Source organism: Lontra canadensis, unplaced genomic scaffold (genome assembly GCF_010015895.1).
Source record: "Lontra canadensis isolate GAN:19392208 unplaced genomic scaffold, GSC_riverotter_1.0 scaffold21, whole genome shotgun sequence".
NCBI lineage: Eukaryota > Metazoa > Chordata > Mammalia > Carnivora > Mustelidae > Lontra > Lontra canadensis.
In genome coordinates this window covers 24,217,876-24,242,097 of record NW_022631015.1, presented here as the reverse complement: position 1 = coordinate 24,242,097, position 24,222 = coordinate 24,217,876, and the positions used below count along the sequence as shown (strand labels likewise).

The window sequence follows — 24,222 nt, the reverse complement described above, 5'->3', positions numbered from 1 at the left end:
AAACTGGATTTGCCTCAACACCATTATCAGCAAACTGGTGGGAAGATTTTTTTCCTGTTCTGAAGCCAGCTCCTTCTCTTCTGGTACTGGAGCTGGCGTCACACTCACACACACTCACACTCTGTCACTCAGGACTTCCTCTCGAAGTAAAGGGGCTGACTGCACAGGGACCGGAGCCCCAGGGCACAGACAGGTGAGCAGATACAAGGTGTCAGGTCTACACTCTAAGGGGAGTGCTCCGGGGGAGGAGAGGGAATATGTTCGGTTCCTAGACTCACCCCCTTTTACTGATCACTCATTGCAGCATCTAGCTGACAAAACGGAAGGAAGCTACCTTGACCCTGGCTTACAGCTAGCTAGTAGAGAAGAAAACTCCACAGACGAATCTGTTTCTCCTTGCAGGAACAGGATGCGAGTGCGGCGTGCTCTTCCGCGCACATTAAGGAGAAAGCTCGACTGTTACTCTTTAGCGTGAAGTCGCTGGTGTCTGATGAGGGTTGAACTCTGGCTGAAGGCTTTCCCACAGTCATTACACTTGTACGGCTTCTCCCCGGTGTGAGTTCTCTGGTGAATGATAAGCGATGAGCTCCGACCGAAGCCCTTCCCACATTCTCCGCATTCGTGGGGCTTCTCCCCGGTGTGGGTCCTCTGATGCTCGGCGAGGGAAGAGCTGCGACTGAACACTTTCCCACAGTCGCCGCATTCGTAGGGCTTCTCGCCCGTGTGTGTTCTCTGGTGCTCGCTGAGAGAGGAGACCCAGCTGAAAGCCTTCCCGCACTCACGGCACTCATAGGGATTCTCTCCAGTGTGTATCCGTTGATGCTGAATTATGGTCGAGCGGTCGCTGAAGGCTTTCCCACACTCGGTACATTTGTAAGGTTTCTCCTGAGTGTGAGTTCGCTGGTGCTGGCTGAGGTTCGTGCTCCGGCTGAAGGCTTTCCCGCACTCACCACACTCATAGGGCTTCTCTCCCGTGTGGACCCTCTGGTGCAGACTCAGGTGCGTGCTCCGGCTAAAAGCTTTTCCACACTCGCTGCATTCGTACGGCTTCTCTCCAGTGTGAGTTCTCTGATGCTCGATAAGGTGTGTACTTCGGCTAAAAGTCTTTCCACATTCATTGCATTCAAAAGGCTTTTCTCCACCATGAATTCTCCTGTGGACAATAAGGTCTGATTGGTAACTGAAGGCTTTCCCACATTCATTGCATTTACAAGGTTTCTTTTGTGGGAAGAGTTTTTGGTGTTTAATGAAGTCCAAATTATCTTCGGAGTTTTTCCTAGATATGGGGGATCTAGCTCCCTTTGGAATGTTCTGCTGTGTATTAACTTTTGAGCTTAGACTAAATTCACTAGATTCAGGAACTCTCTCCCTAGCAAAAATTTCCTTAAGGGTCATTGACATGTTCCTGATTGCTGTTTTCTCAAAAGATGTCTTCCGGACAGGACATTTTGTCTGCCTCGATAACCGGCCCTCACCTTTATAGGCCTCTTCATTCGGAGGACCTTGGGCAGTACTCCTTCTGAGACTTTGCATGGCTGACACTGAAAACTCTGGTTCTTCAGAAATAGCCTGATTGGTGCTGCTGCTTTGGCTCCGTTCACAGCTCCCTATCTGAAAGAGATTTAAAGTGCAAATGTCACCTGCATCTAGTATAGAGAGAAAGAAAAATAAACCAGCAGGGGGGAAAAAAAAAGATAGCAAATTTGCTATTCACGCACACTAGCAACATTATATGGGAAGAAAACAAAAAGGGAAGTTGAAGGCAAGGGAACGGGAACAGAAGAGATAACGGGCAGAGTTTTTATAACAGGCATGGGGAGCACAGAGACATCAAGAACTATGGGAAGGGTGATGGGACTCAGCCAAAAAAATGGAATGAGCAGATATACCAGCCAATGAACAGAGAGTAGGGGAGTAGAAAGTAAAGTGAGCTATCAGTTATTAGAGCCAATGAGCAGTGGTAAGAGGCAGGAGGGAAAGGGATGAGAAGAGTAGACTCTTTTTTTTTTTTTAAGATTTTTTATTTATTTATTTGACAGAGAGAGAGAGATCACAAGCAGGCAGAGAGGCAGGCAGAGAGAGAGGGGGAAGCAGGCTCCCCACTGAGCAGGGAGCCCAATGTGGGGCTCGATCCCAGGACTCTGAGACCATGACCTGAGCCAAAGGCAGAGGCTTAACCCACTGAGCCACCCAGGTGCCCCAAGAGTAGACTCTTAAGTATAAAAAAGACACCCTCCAAAAAAAGCAAACAGTAAGGGTGATTCTGTCAAGCTTGGATGCAATCATTTTCTTGGGATTGAGAGAGAACAGAATTTCAGAAACGCTGTCTACAACACTGCAACCGGACATGCCCCCCAACCCTCCTTCCAGCTAATCTAGGTGTTCTTCTAAACAAGTCTACTCTCGGAGTCACCGAGGCCCGCTCACTTACTTGACAAATAGCAAGCAGACTAACTTAAGTCACCCGGTGAATTCCAAGAGCTTAGACTGGAACTCGTGTCTCCTAAATATCGAATTGCTGGTCTTTTCATGATATCACTCACCCAGACAGGTATTTTTGCTCACTTCCCTCTTCAGGGCCTGAAGATCCAGCATCCTCAGCTGTCCTCCCTCCGACCAAATGACAATGTCCAAGTCACATGCTGGGATTCCAGCTGAAGGGAAAGGATTTAACACAAGGCTTGGGTGGTGGAGACACAGGGCTATTCAGTGCTCAATCTTAATGCCTTGATCTATAGAAAAGGTGGTGTGAACTTTCAGAAGCTGTGGGAGGATGGCCTGGCGAAAATGGCTTTCTAAAAGGGGCCAAAATTGGGTTCCAGAAGGTTATACACATTCACATCAGAATCCCCCATGGGACTTATTAGTTGAGATACCTGGGCCTTGCTTCAGACCCAGCAGGTATGATACGGGCCCAGGCATTTTTATCTAATAACTTCATATAACCTGACAAGTAGAATTGTCCACAAAGAACCCTAGAAACATACTCTAGATTGCCTGAAAAACCTTCCTCGGAGCAGGAGGGTCTCAAATACACACTCAGCATCCCCTAGCCCGGTGGCTTCTCCCTTCTGCCAGCAGGGCCAACACTTCCAAGGCTCCGAAGATTCCCAGGAAGTAGGCAGCCAGCTTCCCCAGACACCCCTACTACACAGCCAGCACCCCACACTCAGGCTGCCTGGCCCCAAGTGGTCCATTTAGCTCCCCACTGACGGGGTTGTTCTTATACTTGCCCCTGAGGAAGAGCAGCAGGCCATCTCCTGGAAAACTGACCAGCAGAGCATCCCTCTACAGAGGCCTTTCTGCTGGGAGAATGGGAGGATATGGGAATCTGTGCCATTCCTCGCCCATCTCTGGACTCTAACTTTCCCCATGAAAGGTTTTTTCTTTAAGCCATTCTCTTATGGCTTCATCTGAGCCCCTGTGCTTGACATTCGGCTACAAACTATATACCATTTTCCCTAATGCTTCTGCTCACAGCCCAATTTGAGATCCACTGGGTTAGGACATGATCTGGTTTCAGAGGTATTTCCTTTCTTGTAGACCAGTAACCCTCCCACATGTGCAGGTGCGCCGTGGAGGACATCCACCAAGAAGTCATGCATGGAGAAGACCCTCAAAGGCAATGGGATGATGCTGTCTGTATCCAGCTTGGCCAAAAATATGCCTTCCGACTGGAAACAGGGAACACAGAAGACCTACCACTAGACTAAGAGTCTGATTTTTTAGAACCTCTCTGTACAATCCGGTTGTATACTTCACGGTGTCCTCATTCCTTAGCGGGAATTTGCCATATTGCTGGACTGGCTGGCCTGCATTCTTGCAGCACAGACCCTGCAACTACACCATCATGATTTTGTTGACAGCTCACTGTTATTTCATTTATGACAGTAATTCTCAAGGCAGCAGTACTACCTCCCAGGGAGAGTTCTGGGAATTGGTAAAGGGTTTTTCTGGACTGTAATGTTGATTGGATGGTGCTACTGGAATTTAGTGTGGATCAGGGATAATGGGCATTCCTGCAAAACAAAAAAATGTTCCTGATCCTGTGTGACTTTCTTTTTTTTTAAGACTTTATTTATTTATTTGACAGGCAGAGATTACAAGTAGGCAGAGAGGCAGGCAGAGAGAGAGAGGAGGAAGCAGGCTCCCTGCTGAGCAGAGAGCCCGATGTGGGGCTCGATCCCAGGACCCTGGGATCATGACCTGAGCCGAAGGCAGAGGCTTTAACCCACTGAGCCACCCAGGCGCCCCCCCCCGTGTGACTTTCAAAACGTTGTTAATGAATGTAGTTAACCAAAGGAGCACCCCGAATGTAACAATAGCCAAACTATGGAAAAAGCCTGGATGTCCATCAACAGATGAATGGATAAAGAAGATGTGGTGTATATACAATGGAATACTATGCAGCCATCAAAAGAAATGAAATCTTGCCATCTGCAACGACGTGGATAGAACTAGAGGGTATTACACTGAGCAAAGTAAGTCAACAGAGAAAGACAATTATCACATGATCTCTCTGAAGTGAGGAATTTGAGAGGCAGGGCGGGGAGTCGTAGGGGGTGGGAGGGAAAAAATGAAACAAGATGGGACCGGGGAGGGAGAAAAACCATAAGAGACTCTTAATCTCACAAAACAAAATGAGGGTTGCTGGGGGGTTGTGGGCGAGGGAAAGGGTAGCTGGATCCTGGACATTGGGGAGGGTATGGGCTATGGTGAGTGCTGTGAACTGTGTAAGCCTGGTGATCCACAGACCTGTACCCCTGGGGCACATCATATATAATATGTTAATTTTTTAAAAAAGGTTGTTCAGGTTTTTAAAAAAGGTTGTTAATGTGGCAATAGTGGCACCTGGGTGGCTTAGTCGGTTAAAGCATCCAACTCTTGATTTCGGCTCAGGTCGTGCTCTCAGAGTCCTGGGATCGAGGCCTGCATTGGGCTCCATGCTGGGCATGGAACCTGCTTGAGATTCTCTCTCTCCCTCCTCTCTCTCTGCCCCTCCCCCCACTCTAAAAAAAAAGTTTAAATAGTTACCTAAGGCTAGAACCTAACACTACGTGGAGATACAAAATATTTTGCACAGCTTTGATATATACTGGAAAATTAGGGAAATAAACTTCTCTTTCTTTGGATGCTATTAGGACTTGCTCACCGTTTCAGGAAAATCAAACCACTTATAGTACTAGATTCATCTATCAGGCCATATTTGTAACTGTTGTATTCACAGTGATTTTGTGAACAGGTGCAGATATCCATTTCATCCAAACTGTACACACTGAACTACACACTATTCTAATATAAATTACTTTCCTTCATATCAGAGTTAGGTAAGACATTGATATTTTGGAAATTATATCTACAAGTAATTAATACTATCTGTCAGTTTTACTACAGGATGGTAAGTTGGACTTTGGTTCCCAGTGGGATGTTACTACATTATTACACATTATATCCCATCCTGGGGAAGAGATATTGTTCCAAGGATGTTTAAGTTTTGGTGGTTTAGGTTTTCCCCTTGACCAGGAAGATCCGAAATTTGAAGATCTTTGTAAATTGTCTTCTTAGATCCATGAAAACTTAGGCTCCCTAAAAGTATGCAGAACATCCTGAAGAGAGAAAGGACGAGGACAGAATTCAAAGACAGACGGACAGTTTGAGGTGGAGGGTCCTCCTCATGCTCATTAATATCCTGGGGATTGGTAAGCTAAGCCAATGTGATACCAGTTGATCTACAGAATTCAATTCGTATATATACTGTATAGTACAAGTGTCCTAAAATGTAGTTATGTTGTCATTACAGAGAAGTTCATTACATGTATAACTGTATCATGCATTTTCTGTTTGTATATGTGACACATGATAGAGACATAGAAACCCCACTGGGGAGAGCTTCTACATTAAAACAAAGGAACCTAACTTGGGAGATTCTTTAGGTCTTTTGCATCTGTCTTTTATAAGCGTTTTATGAGTATTGAGTCCTTTATGCCTCACAACAGTGAGAGGGGTACTACTGTTATCCCCTCAAAACAAATGAAGAACCTGAGGTACAGAAAGGTGAAATAATTTGGCCCCAAGCCAAGCATTAAATCCTAGACTCAAACTCACTAGGGAACAAAACCTGAGTTTCACTTTCCACTCCTGTGGCCCTAAATGGCCAAGAAAATAACCCCACTGATCCCAGGATACCAGCATGACCTTAACTGCAGAGTGCCATGGAGGTTTAGAGAGTGCCTGCCTCTGAAAGGTGACTGCCCTGAGAGGCTGTGCTAAGTCCCGCTCATACGACAGCCTGATCTATGTCAGCTGAATGTGGAATGTTCCAGACACCCCAGCGCAGCTGGTGTCCTCACCACGAATCAGTAGACCTCACATAGAGGCCCTGTGATGTAAGCATTTACCAGAGAATCTAGATTTTTTAAAAGATTTATTTATTGGGCACCTGGGTGGCTCAGTCGTTAAGCATCTGCCTTCAGCTCAGGTCATGATCCCAGGGACCTGGGATCGAACTCCGCATCAGGCTCCCCGCTGGATGGGAAGCCTGCTTCTCCCTCTTCTACTCCCCCTGCTTGTGTTCCCTCTCTTGCTGTGTCTCTGTCAAATAAATAAATAAAATATTTTTAAAAAATTTATTTATTTGTTTGACAGGGGAGGGGCAGGGGAAGAGGTAGAGATTCTCAAGCAGACTCTACTCTGAGTGAGGAGCCCCACATGGGGCTCTATCTCAAGACCTGAGATCATGACCTGAGCCGAAACCAAGAGTCAGATGCTCCACTGACTGTACCACCCATGCACCCCAGTAATCTGGATTTTGATTATAGCGATATAACGATAGCTATATAAAACCCAGGGGAAAATAACCAATTTGGTTTTTATGTCTCCTCATCTGTCAAATGAAGATATTGGACTTGATTGGTACAAAGCTCTCTGATTCAGGGAGTTTAATTTTAAGTCCCAAACACTAAGGCACATACCTGTCTGCCTACACTAAGGGCATTAGACTAATATGATCCTAGTCTTTTTCAAATCGTCAGAGACATGTGAGAGCCTAAGGTCCATGTTTCGGATGAAACCATTCAGGCCAGTAAGATGTTCTTCAATCACCGAATGATGAAATAGAAAAAGGAGTGTTGAGGAAGACACTATGAGCAATCGGCAGCCAACCAACGAATAGTCCCATCCTGGGCAAAATTTGGCAGACTTGCCTAAGGAAGTTCTGTGAAAAGAAAAATAAATGTATCCCCTGTTTGGTGCGATGACCCATTCAGAAAAAGAGGAAGAATCCTTAACTTTCATGGGACATACTCTTCTAGTGAGACAGCCAATTACCCTTCCCTCGTCTACCTTCTCTTGGCTTTCTTTTTGGTCAAAGGCAAAGCTGGCAAAGATCTTATTCTAGGCAGCCAGGATCACTGCTCTGGTAATGTCACATCTGAATGCACATCTGAATGCAATGTCACATTGAATGCACCCTTAAAGGTCGAGGTAAAACAAATGCCTAAAAGCAATCCTACCTCCTCCCAGATGCAGAGAAAAGGACAACAGACACTGACGTCTGACCTGAAGTCCCTAGTTCCTCAGTAATAAAAGGTACAAGGGATGGATCTGGGCCAAGTCTAAACCATCCCTAAACTCTCTAGGTGATCTGAGGTATAAAATCCAGGCTCTTGGTCAATTTTCCCACACAGGACAGGAGTTCAAATGGAGTTTGACAGCAGTCTCTTCATTCCTCCTGAAAAGCCAAAAGGAAGGCTGCCGAAGCCGCTGTGGCACCATAGGGCTGTGCAACCCTGGGCCAGTCACTTACCTCTCTGAGAGTTTGGTCCCACACGGTAAAATGGCACAGCTAGGACTTGGGTGTCTTTTCTCATAAAGCTTCTGTCAGTGCTACAAGTGAAAAAAACAGCAAAGCATTTACAATAAAGAATATCACATACAACGTAAATAGATACAATTGCTCGGCGTACCTCAAATGAATGCAATTTAACAGTGTGAGGGTGTACCTGTAAAGCAGATGCTCAGAGAATCTGTGAGGCTGCCTTTAGCACCTGCTGCTACAGAGCCGGGACAGAGGAGCTCTCATTCCTGGTCTTGGAGGACGCACAGGAAGGCGAACCTTCCGATAGATTTCAGAGAGGCTGGGAGCCATTCCCTTGCTCAGGCTCCATCGGAGGACTCCTGCACCATGGTGTGGCAAGACCTTTCCACTCTTCCTCCTTCCTACCTCATGCTTCAGCTACTTGGAGCACTTTACTGCTACAACTATACTGCATCCTACCCAATCATTGTTCTCCCAAGTCCAGTGGTCATAACGGCTGCAGCCCCCCGCAAACCAATCTGCTTTTAGGACCAACTTCCCAGCGACACGCACCTCCTGTGACCCTAACCATCTGAAATTCTTTGGACCATGTCACCGCCTCTTCCAGTAAGAATTCAGCAAGAATTCTCCCTTCTTTCTGCCGCCTTCTGCATTAAGAATTTATCTCGGTCAGAAGGAAGCAGGTTCGGAAGGTTTTGGAACAGCTCTTCTCCCGGTGCTCGCTTTCAGGCCCAGGTTAGCCCGCTGGAGCCTCTGCTGAAGGACAAAGGAATCAGCACGAGGGCCCGGCAGCCCCAGTTCCACCCCAGAGCAGAGACGACCAAGTCCGGAGACCTCCTGAAAGGTGATCTTCAGGCAACAGTGTGGGCAGAAACTGGCTCAAAATAACACAGAAATCTGATCCGCAGAACTGGCCGGCGGCTCCACCAATAGATAAACACGTACTCTCCATGCAAGTCCCGAGTGCCCTCGTCGGAGGCAGAAACGAGCGGCTGCTACTCACGAGCTGTGTAACTCCCGGGAAGGCGCTTCATCTCCGCGTGCCTCAGTGTCCTCGCTGGCAACATGGGGACGGTAATGGCGCATGTCACGGGGTGCCTGCGAGGGTAAGAGGGGTCAGTCCGGGTACAGAGTCGTGGAGCGGCGACGGGCACAGCCGGCTCCAGAAGCCCTCACGCGCCCGGCTGCAGGTCGCGGCCACGCACCCCCGGGGACCACCGCCCGCCCCCCACGCAGCCCCGGGACCCGGCGGAGCCGCCTACAGGCGCAGCCGGTGACCCCGCCGCCCCGCCCGGTGTTGCGCCGCCACGCCGCAAGACCTGTCCCCGAGCCCGCAGGCCCACCCGCCCAGGCCCGGCCCTGCGCGCAGCGCGCTCCACTCACCGGCCGCCTCGGCCGCGCACCCGGGCACACCTGGGGCCGGGCCCGCGCTGCGACGGAACGCGAGTGCACGGCGCTCGAGGCAGCCGGAAGGATTAGCGGGGACCCCCGACGACCCCAGCAGCTCGCAGACGCGCCGTAGGAGCACGGAGCGGCGCACAGGGTAGGGGCGGGGCGGGAGTGGGGGGGGCGGCGGCGGCGCGGCTCTGCGCCTGCGCCCGAGAGCTGCGGCCCCGTGGCGCTCGCTGTGAGGAGCCCCTGCCGCAGTGAGTGCAGGGGAGTCGGTGATGGAGAGCCGCGGTCCACGGAGGACCGCGCCGACCCGTGTGGTTGTAGATAGCGTCCCAGGAAAACTGGGTAAAACAGAGTCCCGGGGTCGCCGCCCTGGTCTGAAGAGAGTCGCGGGAACACGGCGCTGCCGACCGGGATCCCGGGGCAGGCTGTCCCGGACCTCACTGCGGACACCGGCCTCTTTGCCTCGATACTTCACGCAGTCAACCGCGGGAGCTGCGGGCTCAGTCGGGAAGCACCTGTCTTTGGCGGGCTCGGGGTCCTGCGATCGCGCCCCGCATCGGGCTCCTGCTCCGCGGGAAGCCTGCTTCTCGCTCTGCCCCTCCCCCCGCCTGTGTGTTCTCTCTCTCTCAAATTAATTAATAGCAAAACAAAACATCCATCAAGAGCTGTAGGGATGTATAGAATCAGTATCGATTGGTGGGGGCGCTTTTCTACACAATTTTAACAGGATTGTGTCATCGCACCAAAATCGGTAAATTTGTTCTGGAGCTCGGAAGGGAGAGCCTACGGGATGAGGGGCATCAGCCGCGTTTGGCTCTTAGCAGATACCATGGAGAGTACAGCAGAGGGCAACGCTGCAAAGAACCGACGAGCTCGACGACTGGACAGCGTGGGCAAAGCGGCAGACCTGGCGTGTGACAGCTGCTCGCGGACCTGGCGTAATCCAGGAGAAGCGGCAGCCAAACCAGGAAGCTGCAAGGGACCGGGAGACCGTCTAGCTTCATCCCTTTCATTATATATATATATATATATTTTTTTTTTAATTTATTTTCAGCGTAACAGTATTCATTGTTTTTTGCACCACATCCAGTGCTCCATGCAATCCGTGCCCTCTCCAATACCCACCACCTGGTTCCCCCAACCTCCCACCCGCCCCCCCTCCCGCCCCTTCAAAACCCTCAGATTGTTTTTCAGAGTCCATAGTCTCTCATGGTTCACCTCCCCTTCCAATTTCCCTCAACTCCCTTCTCCTCTCTAACTCCCCTTGTCTTCCATGCTTTTTGTTATGCTCCACAAATAAGTGAAACCATATGATAATTGACTCTTCTCTGCTTGACTTATTTCACTCAGCATAATCTCTTCCAGTCCCATCCATGTTGATACAAAAGTTGGGTATTCATCCTTTCTGATGGAGGCATAATACTCCATAGTGTATATGGACCACATCTTCCTTATCCATTCTACCGTTGAAGGGCATCTTGGTTCTTTCCACAGTTTGGCGACCGTGGCCATTGCTGCTATAAACATTGGGGTACAGATGGCCCTTCTTTTCACTACATCTGTATCTTTGGGGTAAATACCCAGTAGTGCAATGGCAGGGTCATAGGGAAGCTCTATTTTTAATTTCTTGAGGAATCTCCACACTGTTCTCCAAAGTGGCTGCACCAACTTGCATTCCCACCAACAGTGGAAGAGGGTTCCCCTTTCTCCACATCCCCTCCAACACATGTTTCCTGTCTTGCTAATTTTGGCCATTCTAAGTGGTGTAAGGTGGTATCTCAATGTGGTTTTAATTTGAATCTCCCTGATGGCTAGTCATGATGAACATTTTTTCATGTGTCTGATAGCCATTTGTATGTCTTCATTGGAGAAGTGTCTGTTCATATCTTCTGCCAGTTTTTTTATATGATTGTCTGTTTTGTGTGTGTTGAGTTTGAGGAGTTCTTTATAGATCCTGGATATCAACCTTTTGTCTGTACTGTCATTTGCAAATATCTTCTCCCATTCCGTGGGTTGCCTCTTTGTTTTCTTGACTGTTTCCTTTGCTGTGCAGAAGCTTTTGATTTTGATGAAGTCCTAAAAATTCATTTTCACTTTTGTTTCCTTTGCCTTTGGAGACATATCTTGAAAGAAGTTGCTGTGGCTGATATCAAAGAGGTTACTGCCTATATTCTCCTCTAGGATTCTGATGGATTCCTGTCTCACATTGAGGTCTTTTATCCACATTGAGTTTATCTTTGTGTATGGTGTAAGAGAATGGTCGAGTTTCATTCTTCTACATATAGCTGTCCAGTTTTCCCAGCACCATTTGTTGAAGAGACTGTCTTTTTTCCACTGTATATTTTTTCCTGTTTTGTCGAAGATTATTTGACCATAGAGTTGAGGGCCCGTTGAAATTTCAAATCGTCCTAAAATATGCAGACCACAGAGTTCCCATTTTAACTACTTTAAAGTGCACGAGAAAGTTTTTAGTGTATTCATAATGTTGTGCAAACACCACCACCGTCTGATTTCAGAGCATTTCCTCACCCCAAAAGAAACCTTGAACACACTGAGCAGCCACTCACTCCTCATCACCCCCCTCCCCAGTCCCTAGGAACTTCCATTCCACTTCCTGTCTCTATGAATTTATGCAATCTAGACGACACATATAAGTCAAATCCTACATTTATCTTTTAGCGTATTTTTTTTTTAATTAGTGTGATGTTTTCAAGGCTAATCCACGGTATAGCATGTATCAGGTTCACCCTGTCCCAGGTTCACCCATATTATAGTACCATCCATTCCTCTCTTCTTCAACACTTGGGGTGTTTGCGAACAGTGTGAACATTGTGACTTTTGACTGTTGTGAATAGTGCTGCTATGAACATAGATTATAAGCACCTGAATCCCTAACTTCAGCTCCTGTTTTAATTCCTGTTGGGATTTTGATTGGGGTTGTATTAAATAAATGTATCCCTCTGGGAAGAGTTGGTGTCTAAACAATATTCTGCCTTCACTTTATGAACATGATAGATTTCTCAATTTATTTACATTTTCTTTACTTTTTTGAGCAATCTATTTACTTCTCAGTTTAAAGATCATATATGTGTTTTGTTAAATTAGCCCTAAATACTTTATGGTTTTTATACCATTAGAAATGGAATTATTTGGGGGCACCTGGGTGGTTTAGTCCATTAAGCGTCTGTCTTTGGCTCAGGTCATGATCCCAGGGTCCTGGGAGCAAGTCCGTATGGGGCTCCCTGCTCCATGAGGATCCTGCTTCTCCCTCTCCCTCTCCCCCTGCTCATGCTCTCTCTCAAATAAATAAATTTTTTTTTTAAAGAAATGGACTTATTTGCCTTTTATTTTCTGGTTGTTTGTTACTAACATATAGAAAGATGATGATCTTTTTTAAGGATTTTATTTATTATTTTAGAAAGAGAGAGAGAGCACATGCTCAAGTAGGGGAGGGGCAGAGGGAGGGAAAAGGAATCTCGACTCTGCACTGAGCATGGAGCCAGATACAAAGGCTCCATCTCACGACCCTGAGGTCATGACCTCAGCTGAACTCAAGAGTTGGACACTTAACTGACTGAGCTACCTGGGTGCCCCAGCAACTGATTTTTTTATACTGATGTTAAACTCTGTCACCCTGTTATGTTTACTTGTTTCAATGATTGTTTTGTAGGTTTCTTGGGATTTTTCCATGTAAATAATAATGCTGACTGTGAATAGCATTAATCTTTAGGCCTTCTATTTTTTTAATTACTTTTATTACATCTCCTGTTATTTATTTTCTATTTATTCCTCATATGTGTTTATTACTTTTATTTCACCAGCTAGGACCTCCAGTACAATGCTGAAGAGACCTGATGACAGCAGATGTCTTTGTTCTGTTTCCAATCTTGTAAGTAGAAACTAATATTTCACCATTAAATATATTAGTTGTATCAGATTGTAGAATTTTGTTTCTATTCATAGTTTGCTAAAAGTTCTTTTTTTAAATGGGTATTGAATTTTGCCACATTTTTTGCATCTATTTAAAAGATCATGTAAGATCATTTATTTTGTTAATATGGTGAATTACATTGATTATTCAAATGTTTTGTATACCTTATATTTCAGGCATAAACCCCAGTTGATCCTGACATATTATTTTGTTTAAATATGGATGGATTTTTGATCTTGAAGTTGTGAGATCAAGCCCCATGTCAGGCTCTGCACTCAGCATGCAATCTGCTTGAGGGTCTCTCTCTCTCTGCCCTTCTCCCCCCACTCTTTCTCTCTAAAATAAAAATAAATAAAACTTTAAAAAAATAAAAAAACAGTTTTAAATATTGTGGATTCTATCTGATAATACACTTTTTAAAAAAAGATTTTTATTTATTTATTTGACAGAGAGATCACAAGTAGGCAGAGAGGCAGACAGGGGGCGGGGGGGGGGAAGCAGGCTCCCTGCTGAGCAGAGAGCCTGATGTGGGGCTCAATCCCAGGACCCTAAGATCATGACCTGAGCTGAAGGCAGAGGCTTAACCCACTGAGTCACCCAGGCGCCCCTGATAATATACATTTAAGGATTGTTGCATCTATGTTCATGAAGGATATTGATCTATAATTTTATCATAATAACTTTGTCAACCTGGGAACCGTTCCCTTCCTTTACATCATCTGAAAGATTTAGGGGAAGTATAGTATTATTTCTTCATTATGTGTTTAATGGAATTTACCATATAGGCCTAGGAGGGTTTTTTTTTTTGTTGTTGTTGTTGTTTTGTTTTGTAGAATTCCATTTAATAATGCATTAAATTTCTTTAACAAGCACAGGGCTATTTATTCATATTTTCTGTTTCTCCTTGTGCTAGTTTTATTGCATTTTTCATAGAATTTGTCCATTTCTAAGTTGGGTTTACTGGCAGGAATTTGCTCATACTATACCCTAATTATTTTTGATGTCTGTGGAATCTGTGATATCTCCTGTCCATTCCTCGTATTGATAAGTTGTGTACTCCCTTTTTTTCTTGATCAGTTTTTCTAGGAAGTACCAATTTTACCAATATTTTTAAAGAACCTTTTTCTGTTGATTTTCTCAAACCTTTTTTTCTACTTCATTTTCTTCTAGTCTTTAACAGCCATTTACTTATGTGGAGTTTAATATGTTCTTTTTCTAGCTTCTCAAGCCAAGCACTCAGATAACATTTTAAACCTTCTTTTCTAGTATAAACATTTAAAGGAACAAACTTCCCTCTAACAGACTGTTCAGCTAGATCTCACACATTTTGCTACATTACACTTTTGAGATTGTTTAATTTGACATATTTTCTGATTTCCCTAGTGATTTTTCCTGTGACTCACAAGTCACCTAGAAACGTGTGTTTTTAATTTCTAAATGTCTCGGGCTTTTCTGGAAACTAAACTGTTACTAATTAACAATTTAGTTCTGCTGGTCAGAATATTTTCTGTGTAAGATTTCAATTCTTTAATATATATTGCAACTTAGGCATATAGTGGGTCTTCTTTGAAAGGTAAAATCAGGGGCATCTGGGTGGCACAGTCAGTTAAGTGTCCGACTCTTGCTTTCAGCTCAGGATGTGATCTCAAGATCCTGAGTTCAAGCCCTATGTTGGGCTCCATGGTTTGCGTGGAGTCTGTTTGAGATTTTTTTCTCTATCTCTTCCATCTCTCTCTGTTCCTCCTGATTATCCTCTCTCTCTAAAATAACTAAGTAAATCTTTTTTTTTTAAGATTTTATTTATTTATTTGACAGAGATCACAAGTAGTCAGAGAGGCAGGCAGAGAGAGAGGGGGGAAGCAGGTTCCCTGCCGAGCAGAGAGCCCGATGTGGGGCTCGATCCAAGGACCCTGGGATCATGACCTGAGCCAAAGGCAGAGGCTTTAACCCACTGAGCCACCCAGGCGCCCAGTAAATCTTTTTTTAAAAAATGGTAAAGTCAGCTAAGTAACTGGCTGATATATAATCAACCATCAGATAGACAAAGCTGTCAGAAAAAATATGAGTTAAGGAAAGGCAAGGAAGACATCCAGATGGCCAAGAGACACATTGAAAAATGTTCAACATCACTCGGCATCAGGGAAATACAAATCAAAACCACAATGAGATACCACCTCACAGCATTCAGAATGGCTAACATTAAGTCAGGAAATGACAGATGCTGGCGAGAATGCGGAGAAAGGGGAACCCTCCTACACTCTTGGTAGGAATGCAAGCTGGTGAAGCCACTCTGGAAAACAGCATGGAGGTTCCTCACAAAGTTGAAACTAGAGCTACCCCATGACCCAGCAATCACACTCCTGGGTATGTACCCCAAAGATACAAATGTAGTGATCTGAAGGGGCACGTGCACCCCAATGTTTATAGCAGCAATGTCCACAATAGCCACACTATGGAAGGAGCTGAGATGTCCATCAACAGATGAACGGATAAAGAAGACATGGTATGTATATATAATGGAATACTATACAGCCATCAAAAAATTGAAATCTTGCCATCTGCAACGCTGTGGATGGAACTATAGGGTATTATGCTAAGTGAAATAGGTCAGTCAGAGAAAGACAAATACCATATGATTTCACTGATATGTGGAATTTAAGGAACAAACAGAGGATCAAAGGGGAAGAGAGGAAAAAATAAAACAAGGCAAAGTCAGAGAAGGACAAGCTATAAGAGACTCTTAATCACAGGAAACAAACAGAGGGTTGTTGGAGGGGAGGTGGGTGGAGGGATGGGGTGATGGGGGGATGGACATTAAGGAGGGCATGTGATGTGATGAGCACTGGGTTTTATATAAGATGGATGAATCACTGACCTTGACCTATGAAACCAATCGTACATTATATGTTAATTAACTGAATTTAAATAAAACATAAATAAGCTTAAGAAAATAAAGGAAAGGCAATCATCCATTCATTTATGTGTTTAGTATGTGCTCCTGTTTACTAGGTCCTATTCAGTGTACACAGTTGAATAGAAATGTGTGCTCCCGTGGACTATGCAACAGAAGGGAAAAGAGAAGAGTCAGCAAAATAAGTAGACAACATATTAAGAGCCAGTTCTGCCACCAGACTGGTGGGATTCTCAGTCCTTCTTGAAGCTACTGTTTGTTTGTTTTTCCTCCCAAACAGAGCCCTCAAGGTCACCCCTCTGACCCCGAGATGCCTTGCACTGTCCAGTTCTCACCTCCTGGATAAATTAGAAGTTTTATCTCACTTTACTCTCACTTTAAAGGCCTCTTACTTCTTTTTTTAAAAAAAAAGATTTTATTTACTTATTTGAGAGAAAGAGAACACGTCAGGGGGAGGGACAGAAGGAGAAGCAGACTCGCCACTAAGCAAGGTGCCTGATTTGGGGATGTGGGACTCGATTTCAGGACCCTGGGATCATGACCTGCGATGAAGGTAGATGCTTAACCAACTGAGCCACCCAGGCACCCCAGCCAGAGTTCCAATATTACCAAACATGAGAAAAAATACTGGATAGAGACCCTATGAATGTAGCCAGTGTGGGAAAGCCTTTAGCCAGAGTTGACACCCTATCACACATCAGACAACCTATACCAGAGAAAAACCATACCAAAGTGGTGAATGTGGCAAAATCTTTACCTAGAGCACAAGTCTCACCAAAAATCAGAAGACTGCCCACTGCAGAAAGACCTTACGGATATAATCAGTCTGCAAAAGCTAGCGTACAAGCCTTTTCTAAATAAAGATTTGTTTATTTATTTGAGAGAGAGAGAGAGAGGCGGGGGGAGAGAGGGACTCTCAAGCAGACTCCATGCTGGGCATAGAGCCTGATGTGGCCTGATCCTTGGACCCTAATATCATGACCTGAGCTGAAACCATGAGTGACCACACGACCCCGGCGCCCCCAGAGTAGAATCCTTTTCAGCATCGGATAACTCACACTCCCTAGAAATTCTGTGAATGTGACGAATGTTTTGACTTCAGGTAAACATCAGTCATCCCCTGAGATCAAAGACTTCACTGGAATACAAGGAAACTTTAAGACTTGACATGACACTTGACATGAAAAGCCAGCAAGCTAATGCTGTGCGCAAGACACTACCAAGTAAGTTTTGTAAGATACTTGAGGACAAGTATTGTGTGGTTCTGATATTTCAACTTTTTGTCAGTGTTTCTTACAGATACTCCATGCAATGCTTCTATCATTCATTAACACATTTTTGGTCAGTCTTTTTATGTCCTCATCTTCAGAAGCTTCCTGAAACCTTAAAAAACGAGAATTCCCCTATAAAACAAATAAGTCATGGAGATGAAAAGTCCAACACAGGGAATATAGTAAAAAATACTGTACTAATGTCGTATGGTGACAGCTGGCAACCTCTCTTAAGGTAGTGAGCACTGTGTGATATATAGAATTATTGAATTACTATTTTGTGTCCCTGAGACTAATATAACCTTGAATGTCAGTTATACTTTAATAATGAAAATTTAAAAAAAAATAGTGCCCCAAATGGAAATAGAACCTCCCAAATAAGGATGGAGAAAATGTTTTCATTGGAAGACCACTCCAAATTCTATATCCCAAGTTCTATACAGAGAAGCTAAGAATCCAAGTATCTATCACATAAGCCCTCTTGGCGGTGACAGAGACGATTCCAGAGGACCTATAGAAGCAAAGGGACACCTTTTAAATAACTGAGCCCTTTAACAGAGCTGTTCATTCCCTCACTAGGTTTCTCTTCACTTCCTCATCCCCAACAGCACAAGATTTTTTCCAAGGGTGAAAGACATATGGGAAGAGAACGATTTTCAAGGTGTGTTTCATAAGAATACATTTCTACAGGATATAGACATGTACTTTTTGAAGTTTATTTTCTCTCCTCTGAACATACCAATGAAGAAGTAGAGGATCTGGAAAGACATGCAGATATTATACCTCCGAGCCTATTTCTTATTACTTGGCACTTGGTTTAAAAAGCACCATGCTGGAGCACCTGAGTGGCTCAGTCGGCTGGGCATCTGCCTTCGAAGTGGATGGTGATCTCGGGGTCCTGGGATCGAGCCCCACATCAGGCTCTCTGCTCACTGGGAAGTCTGTTTCTCCCTCTCTAGCTGACCCTCGCCCCCACAACTTGTGTGTGTGTGTCCTATTAAATAAATACAATCTTTTTAAAAGAGCACTATGTTATCATGCTTCATGAGTGAACCTAATTATCCATATTAAATGAGGTCACATCACTTTAGTAGATTGGGCCTTAGGTCAGAAAATAAGGTGATAGTAAATCCGAGTTCCCTTGAGAAACCCCACATCAGAGGAGGAAGAAACCAGAAATGACCTAAACATGATGAAACCGTGAAACTTGATTCCTCTCCCCGCAAATTCACTTCTATCTAGTTTGAGTTGGCTGTTAATCAGTGTAAGTTCAAGTACAACTTAAAATATACTCTAAATTGTATGGCAACAGTTACAATACAACCGAACATCGAGATCAGAAATAGTGGCAGTGTCTAAATCTTTAGGCCAGTATTCAGTAAGATTACATGGAAAACACAGGTTTAAACTTCCATTAACTTCCATTTAATCCGTCCACTGATGGGTTAATGACATGGGTTAATGACATGGTACAACTCTAACAACTGGCCCCTGGGGCAGGTTGAGTACCTAAAAGTCAATAAGGCTATTTTTTGTTTGCAAAATCAATCAAAGTTAGTTAACAAATGCCAAGAGACATAACTTCAAACAAAGTAGTATGTAAATTTTTGTTATAGAATCAATGATTCAAATATGTTTTTAATAAAAATAATTCTGATTTCATCTATTTAATGGGAAATCATTAAAATGTTGTACACAGGGATACGGCCTGCAAGGGAGCACAGGGGAACTTTCTGGGGGACAGACATGTTCTGTATCATGACTGGGGCTGTGGTTACTCAAGTGTCTACATTTGTCAGTCATTCACCTGTATACTTAAAATACTTCCAAAAAATATTTGAAAAAAGTATTATGCAAATAGACCATTAATTTCTATTATTTCTCTTTAAGGTCATACATTTTTTTCTTTACAGTATGTATACATTCCTGAGAAGTTCGTAAACCTAGCTCTCTATTTAGATTTGCCAATCTACAGGATCCACATTCAAGCTCAGACGCATCTATTTCTCTCCGCACACTCGTCATACACCCATATATGTATATATTTCCCTGTCTTGCTGCATCATTGAAGATCATGGACTTTAATCTTTTCCAGCTTATTTTGACAATGATTTTCTAGTTTTTAATTTTTCCAGATAGAATTGCCTGTCTTTTTCCAATTTTGCTTTATTTGAATCTTTGTGGCAGTTTTTCATTGAGGAGCATTAATGTTCTACATATTTAATTCTGAGTTCTGTTTGACTTGCTCGTAACTATTCCCAATTTCTTTGAGAGGCTCCCTGTGTCATTTGCCAGGCTGGGTTCTTAGCAGCATCACATCAATAGCACATTTCATCTCCGTAACAACCTATGGAAGGAACCACAGAGGAACCATCTTGGAAATGCACCAAAGGAGAATGCCGAGTTCTGCCCATTTGTAACCAAAGGGTTGTGAGAGGCTTGCTTAGATATAAGGATAGAAGTCTCAGGAAGTGTGGAGAGACAATCAGATAAATCCACTGATGTTGCTTCTCAGGTTGTCTATTTAGGAAGGAACAAGAGCCTAGGACATTGTCGGAAATGTAGACCATAAGCACTTAATTCAGCACCAGGCACTGCAATTTTCTGCTCAGTACTGACTTCTTCCAACTACCAATGTGCTTCTCAGAGCTAGGCCCCTTCCCTCACATTCATCACTGTCAGAATGAACAACTAGCATCAAGGCCATACCTTACCAAGGGATGCAATCTGACAGTTTCCATCTGAAATATGACTGTATTTGGAACTCAGAGATATTGTCATTGGTAAATATATTGAAGCTATAAAAGATCAGGTAGATGAGCTAGAATCTACATCTCTCTCTCTCTCTCTCTCTCACACACACACATACATACACACAAACATACATACGCAAATACCACAGTAGGTAGGGTAGGAAAATAACTGGATTGGGATGAGACACGGACTCTAATCCTAGTTTTGCCATTTGCTAGTGAAACTTGAAGCACGCCTTATCTTGGGCAAGTAGTAGGGCCCATAACACAACAATGGAGCCACCCAGGAGCCCCAGCAGGTCTGAATTAAAAAGTAGACTCAGGGTCCTGATCTGTCTTTGAAATCTCAAGGTTACTATAAATGGGACACGTTGTGTGTGAAAATGCTGTACATGAAGCTCTACAACTAGCTGGGAAGAGAGATTGTTTCCGTTGAAGATGGCTCTGATCCTCCCAAGAGTGGGACATTTACTTATCCTCACAATGATGTCAGACAGTTTCTGACAGTCTCTGATCTTAGCAAAGAAGATTTCTCGTTAATTTTTTTTTTTTTTGTAAGTGGGAGTAGCAAGGCAAAGATATCATTGATAAGAAAGCAGTAATTATTCAAAGAGAATGTTGGTTAAACTTTACAGCTGCAGTATGATTTTGGCAGAAAGATTTGCTGTTAACTTTGCAGCAGGCTCTATCTGTGTTATCTACGTCTGGTCTATGGCCCAGCCGAGTTTTCCTTTTGCAAGTGGAATAATACATGGAAGGTGCTTAGCAGAGGTGCCTAACACCCTCTACGTGTTTAACAGTCACTATCTTTCGCTCTCCAGAAATAAAGCAGTCTGATTTTCCTGTGGCTCTCTGATCTTTCATTAGTGTTTGAACGTATCACGAGAAAAGATGGCAGGAACCCGCTTTTCTCCTTTGCGGGCTAGAGAAGTCAGTGCTGTAACACCGAGGCCCTTCGGCGGACGCAAACCCTTCAGGTATACCCCAGTTACTGCGGCGGCGTCCTAGAGACCAAGAGCAGCCAAGCCCCGAAGCCCCGCCCAGCTAGAGTCACGTGGACCGCCCTAGCCCCGCCCCCTCCCCTAGTCCGCGCTGCCGCAGACAGCTGGAAATGTCCCCGCGGAAGCCGGTACCACCCGGCCAAGAGCCTCAGGGACTGGGATCTGGACCGGGTAGTTAGTGCCCCAGAGCGGGGCCGGTGGATCAGGCCTCGCAGGTCCCGAAGTTTCGCAGGGCTTTCCTCTGTCGGAAGGGGCGCAGGTTCACCTTCTCAGGGGCGGCTGCTGTTGTCCGCGAGCAGAGCGGGGGTCGGGGTGCGGACGCCCCTCCAGACCGCGGGTCTGCGGTGCGTCTCGGGGGATGCTCGGCCTCGGAGCCCGGCGCTTGGCGTTCCCCGGAGCGTGACGGGGTCCGTCCAGGGGTCCAGAGGCCGAACGGAGGCGGGTGTCCGCAGGGAAGGCCACTAGGGGAGGGGACAGCGGTGGCCCCACTGCGGAGCCCGCGGGATGGCCCGGCAGCCGCAGCACCCCGCGGTGGCGGCGACGACTTTGCAGGGAGAGAGAGGTGAGACAGTGACCCGGTGGGACGTGGGGGTGTTCTGCACACAGATGGGAGCACTAATAAGCAGTGAAGGAGAGTAAGACAGTTACATCGGATCGGGTCCTCGCACGTGCTGCCGCATCGGCCGGGGAAGCCCGGTGGACACGGCCGGGCTGCGGTCCTGACTGAGGCCTGAGTGGAGCGTCCCCCACTCGGCCGAGACTTTGACTCACCGTCCCCATAGGGGCCACATTCACAGGGTGAGTGACGGAGTCTGAAGGGAAACACTTGTTCGATGTGCAGTTTGCAGCGAGCTGCCTTTCCAGGTTCTCACGTTTCTGTGTCATCAAGGAGCCCGGGCTGTGTGTCTGCCCCACTCCTGGATGCCACCCTGCGGGGCCGGCCCCCCTGGAGCAGGAGGGGACGCGAGCCAAGATTTGTAGCTTTTGGTGTTCGGAGCAGAAGGGCCAGTTCCGACCTGGAGGCCAGATCATGTTAACTCCCAAGGTTATTCAACACAGCCCTAGTCTCACAAACCACACTCTTGAGCCTTACTGTGTACCTGCAAGTCCAGGAGGTCAGTTCTATGGAACAAACCACAAAAACATTTCTCTGTACGGAACAGGGGCCGAGGTGCCGCCGGGCTGTGAGGACGCGCAGCTTTGCCTTCCCTCAAGAGCGCACAGGGAGGGACGTTTGTAGGAGCAGGTGGGAGGAAGGCCCCCTGGCCTGTGGGTCTGTAGGGAACACAGGCAGAGCCGGGAGGAGAGCCCCTCCTGTGTCACTCCCCGTGACACCTTCTCCCACGCCAGCCCTTTATCCACTGTGGCTTAATGAAAACGGCCTGGTTTGTTTAGTTTCAAAGTTTTCAGACAGTAAAACTGGTAGGAGAGGGGCGTACAGTTCTAACGTGAAGAGAATAGGGCAACCACCGCCAGAACCAGGAGGCAGAGCTGTTTTGTTGACTCCAGAAACTGGCCTCCTGCTCTCCATTTATTATATTAACACCTTTCTCCCACTCTTAACCTCGGACAGCCACGGAATGGTTCCCATCTCTCTAGTACGTCTTTTCCGGGATGTCATATACATGGAAACTTACATGTATAACTTTTGGGGACTGGCAACTGTCACTCAGCACCATGCCTTGGAGAGTCCTTTGTTTTGTGTGAGTTCTTTATTGCTCAGTAACATTCCACTAAACAGATATGCCACTGTTGGTGTTGTTTTAATCTGTTCACCCATTAAAGAACATTTGAATCGTTTTTCCAGTTTGGGGTCATTATGAATTGTTCTGCTCCAAATGCTCATGTACAGGTTTTCCCGTGAACGTAAGTTTTCATTCAGCCTGGTTTTGAAAAGTAAACTGGTTTGAACTTAAGTGCTGGTTTGAGATTTATTGATTGTGTGATGAGCTTACACCAGTTAGTTACTTAACTTTTTTTTAAAAAAGATTTTATTTAAGTATTAGGTTGGGCAGAGGGAGAGAGAGACACACAGGGAGCCCAACATGGGACTTGATCCCAGGATCCTAGGATCATGACCTGAGCTGAAGGCAGATCTTAACCAACTGAGCCACCCAGGTGCCCATTTTATTTTCCTTTTTGAGAGGTATATCCTCTCTCTATAAAATTCTGAGGTGACACATTTTTTTTTTCTTTCTATAAGTGCTTTAAAGAGGTTGCTCCACAGTCTTCTATATTGCTTGGTTTCTGATGTGTTGTCTGTGTTCTATTTCTAATGTGTCTTTTTCGTCTCTGGCTGATTTTAAGATTTTCTCTTTGTCACTAGTTCTGACTGATTTGATTATTATATGCATTGGTTCAGTTTTCTCCATGCTTCTGTGCTTAGAATTTTTTGAGCTTCTTGGGTCTGTAGGTCTAGAGTTTTCATCAAATTTGTACAGTTTTTAGCTACTATTTCTTCAAGTATTTTTTCCTGCTCCACTCCCCCAATCTGTATATTTCAACTGCACAAATATTAGTCTGTTTAAATTTGCACCCAGCTACTGATACTCTGTTCAATCTTTTGAAAAGATTATCTTTTCTCTCTGGTTTTTTTTTTTTTTTTTTTTTTTTTTTTTTTTTTTTTGCTGTTTTCAAGTTCACCAATCTTTACTTTGCAACGTCTAATTTGCCATTAATCCACCAGTGCCTTTTTCATCTTGATCATTTTAGTCTTTATCTCTGAGTTCATTTTGAGCCTTTTTAAAAAATTTTGCCCCCTATTCTCTATTTATTTTGGACACGTGGAATGTAACTCTATCGATTATAATTCTCACATATGTTTTTTCAGATTGGTTCTTATTGACTGATTGTTTTTCACTATGGGCTGCGATTTTTCTTCTTTTTTTCCCCCAATAATCTTTGTTTGGATGCCAGACAGCATTAATTTTATCTTTTGGGGTGCTAGGTATTTTTGTGTTCCTAAAAACATTTATGAGCTTTTATCTGGGATGCAATTAAGTTTCTTGGAAACGCTTTGATCCTTTCAGGTCTTGCTTTTAAGATTTGTTAAGTGGGACCAAAGCAGTTCTCGGCCGGGAGCTATTTATCCCTTCATATAACATGACTGTTCTGTGATTTCCACCCAGTGTTTCATGTATCATG

General features: G+C 45.0%; 1 protein-coding gene across 4 annotated transcripts; it reads right to left on the bottom strand.

Annotated features, from left to right (window-relative positions):
- Positions 1–335: 335 nt before the first annotated feature.
- On the bottom strand, positions 336–7,878 carry ZNF391 (zinc finger protein 391). Of its 4 annotated transcripts, none has more exons than XM_032861698.1 (3): positions 7,805–7,878; positions 2,544–2,732; positions 336–1,611 (listed from the first exon to the last, which is right to left on the bottom strand). In XM_032861698.1, exon 3 carries the CDS (start codon positions 1,531–1,533, stop codon positions 460–462), a length of 1,074 nt encoding a protein of 357 aa, XP_032717589.1. In that variant the 5' UTR covers positions 1,534–1,611; positions 2,544–2,732; positions 7,805–7,878; the 3' UTR covers positions 336–459. The 4 variants fall into 4 exon arrangements, with proteins under 4 accessions (XP_032717589.1, XP_032717588.1, XP_032717592.1 ...); XM_032861697.1 differs by having other exon boundaries at positions 2,544–2,654; XM_032861701.1 differs by lacking the exons at positions 2,544–2,732; positions 7,805–7,878 and adding an exon at positions 2,432–2,502 and having other exon boundaries at positions 336–1,607.
- Between the last annotated feature and the right edge of the window lie 16,344 nt (positions 7,879–24,222).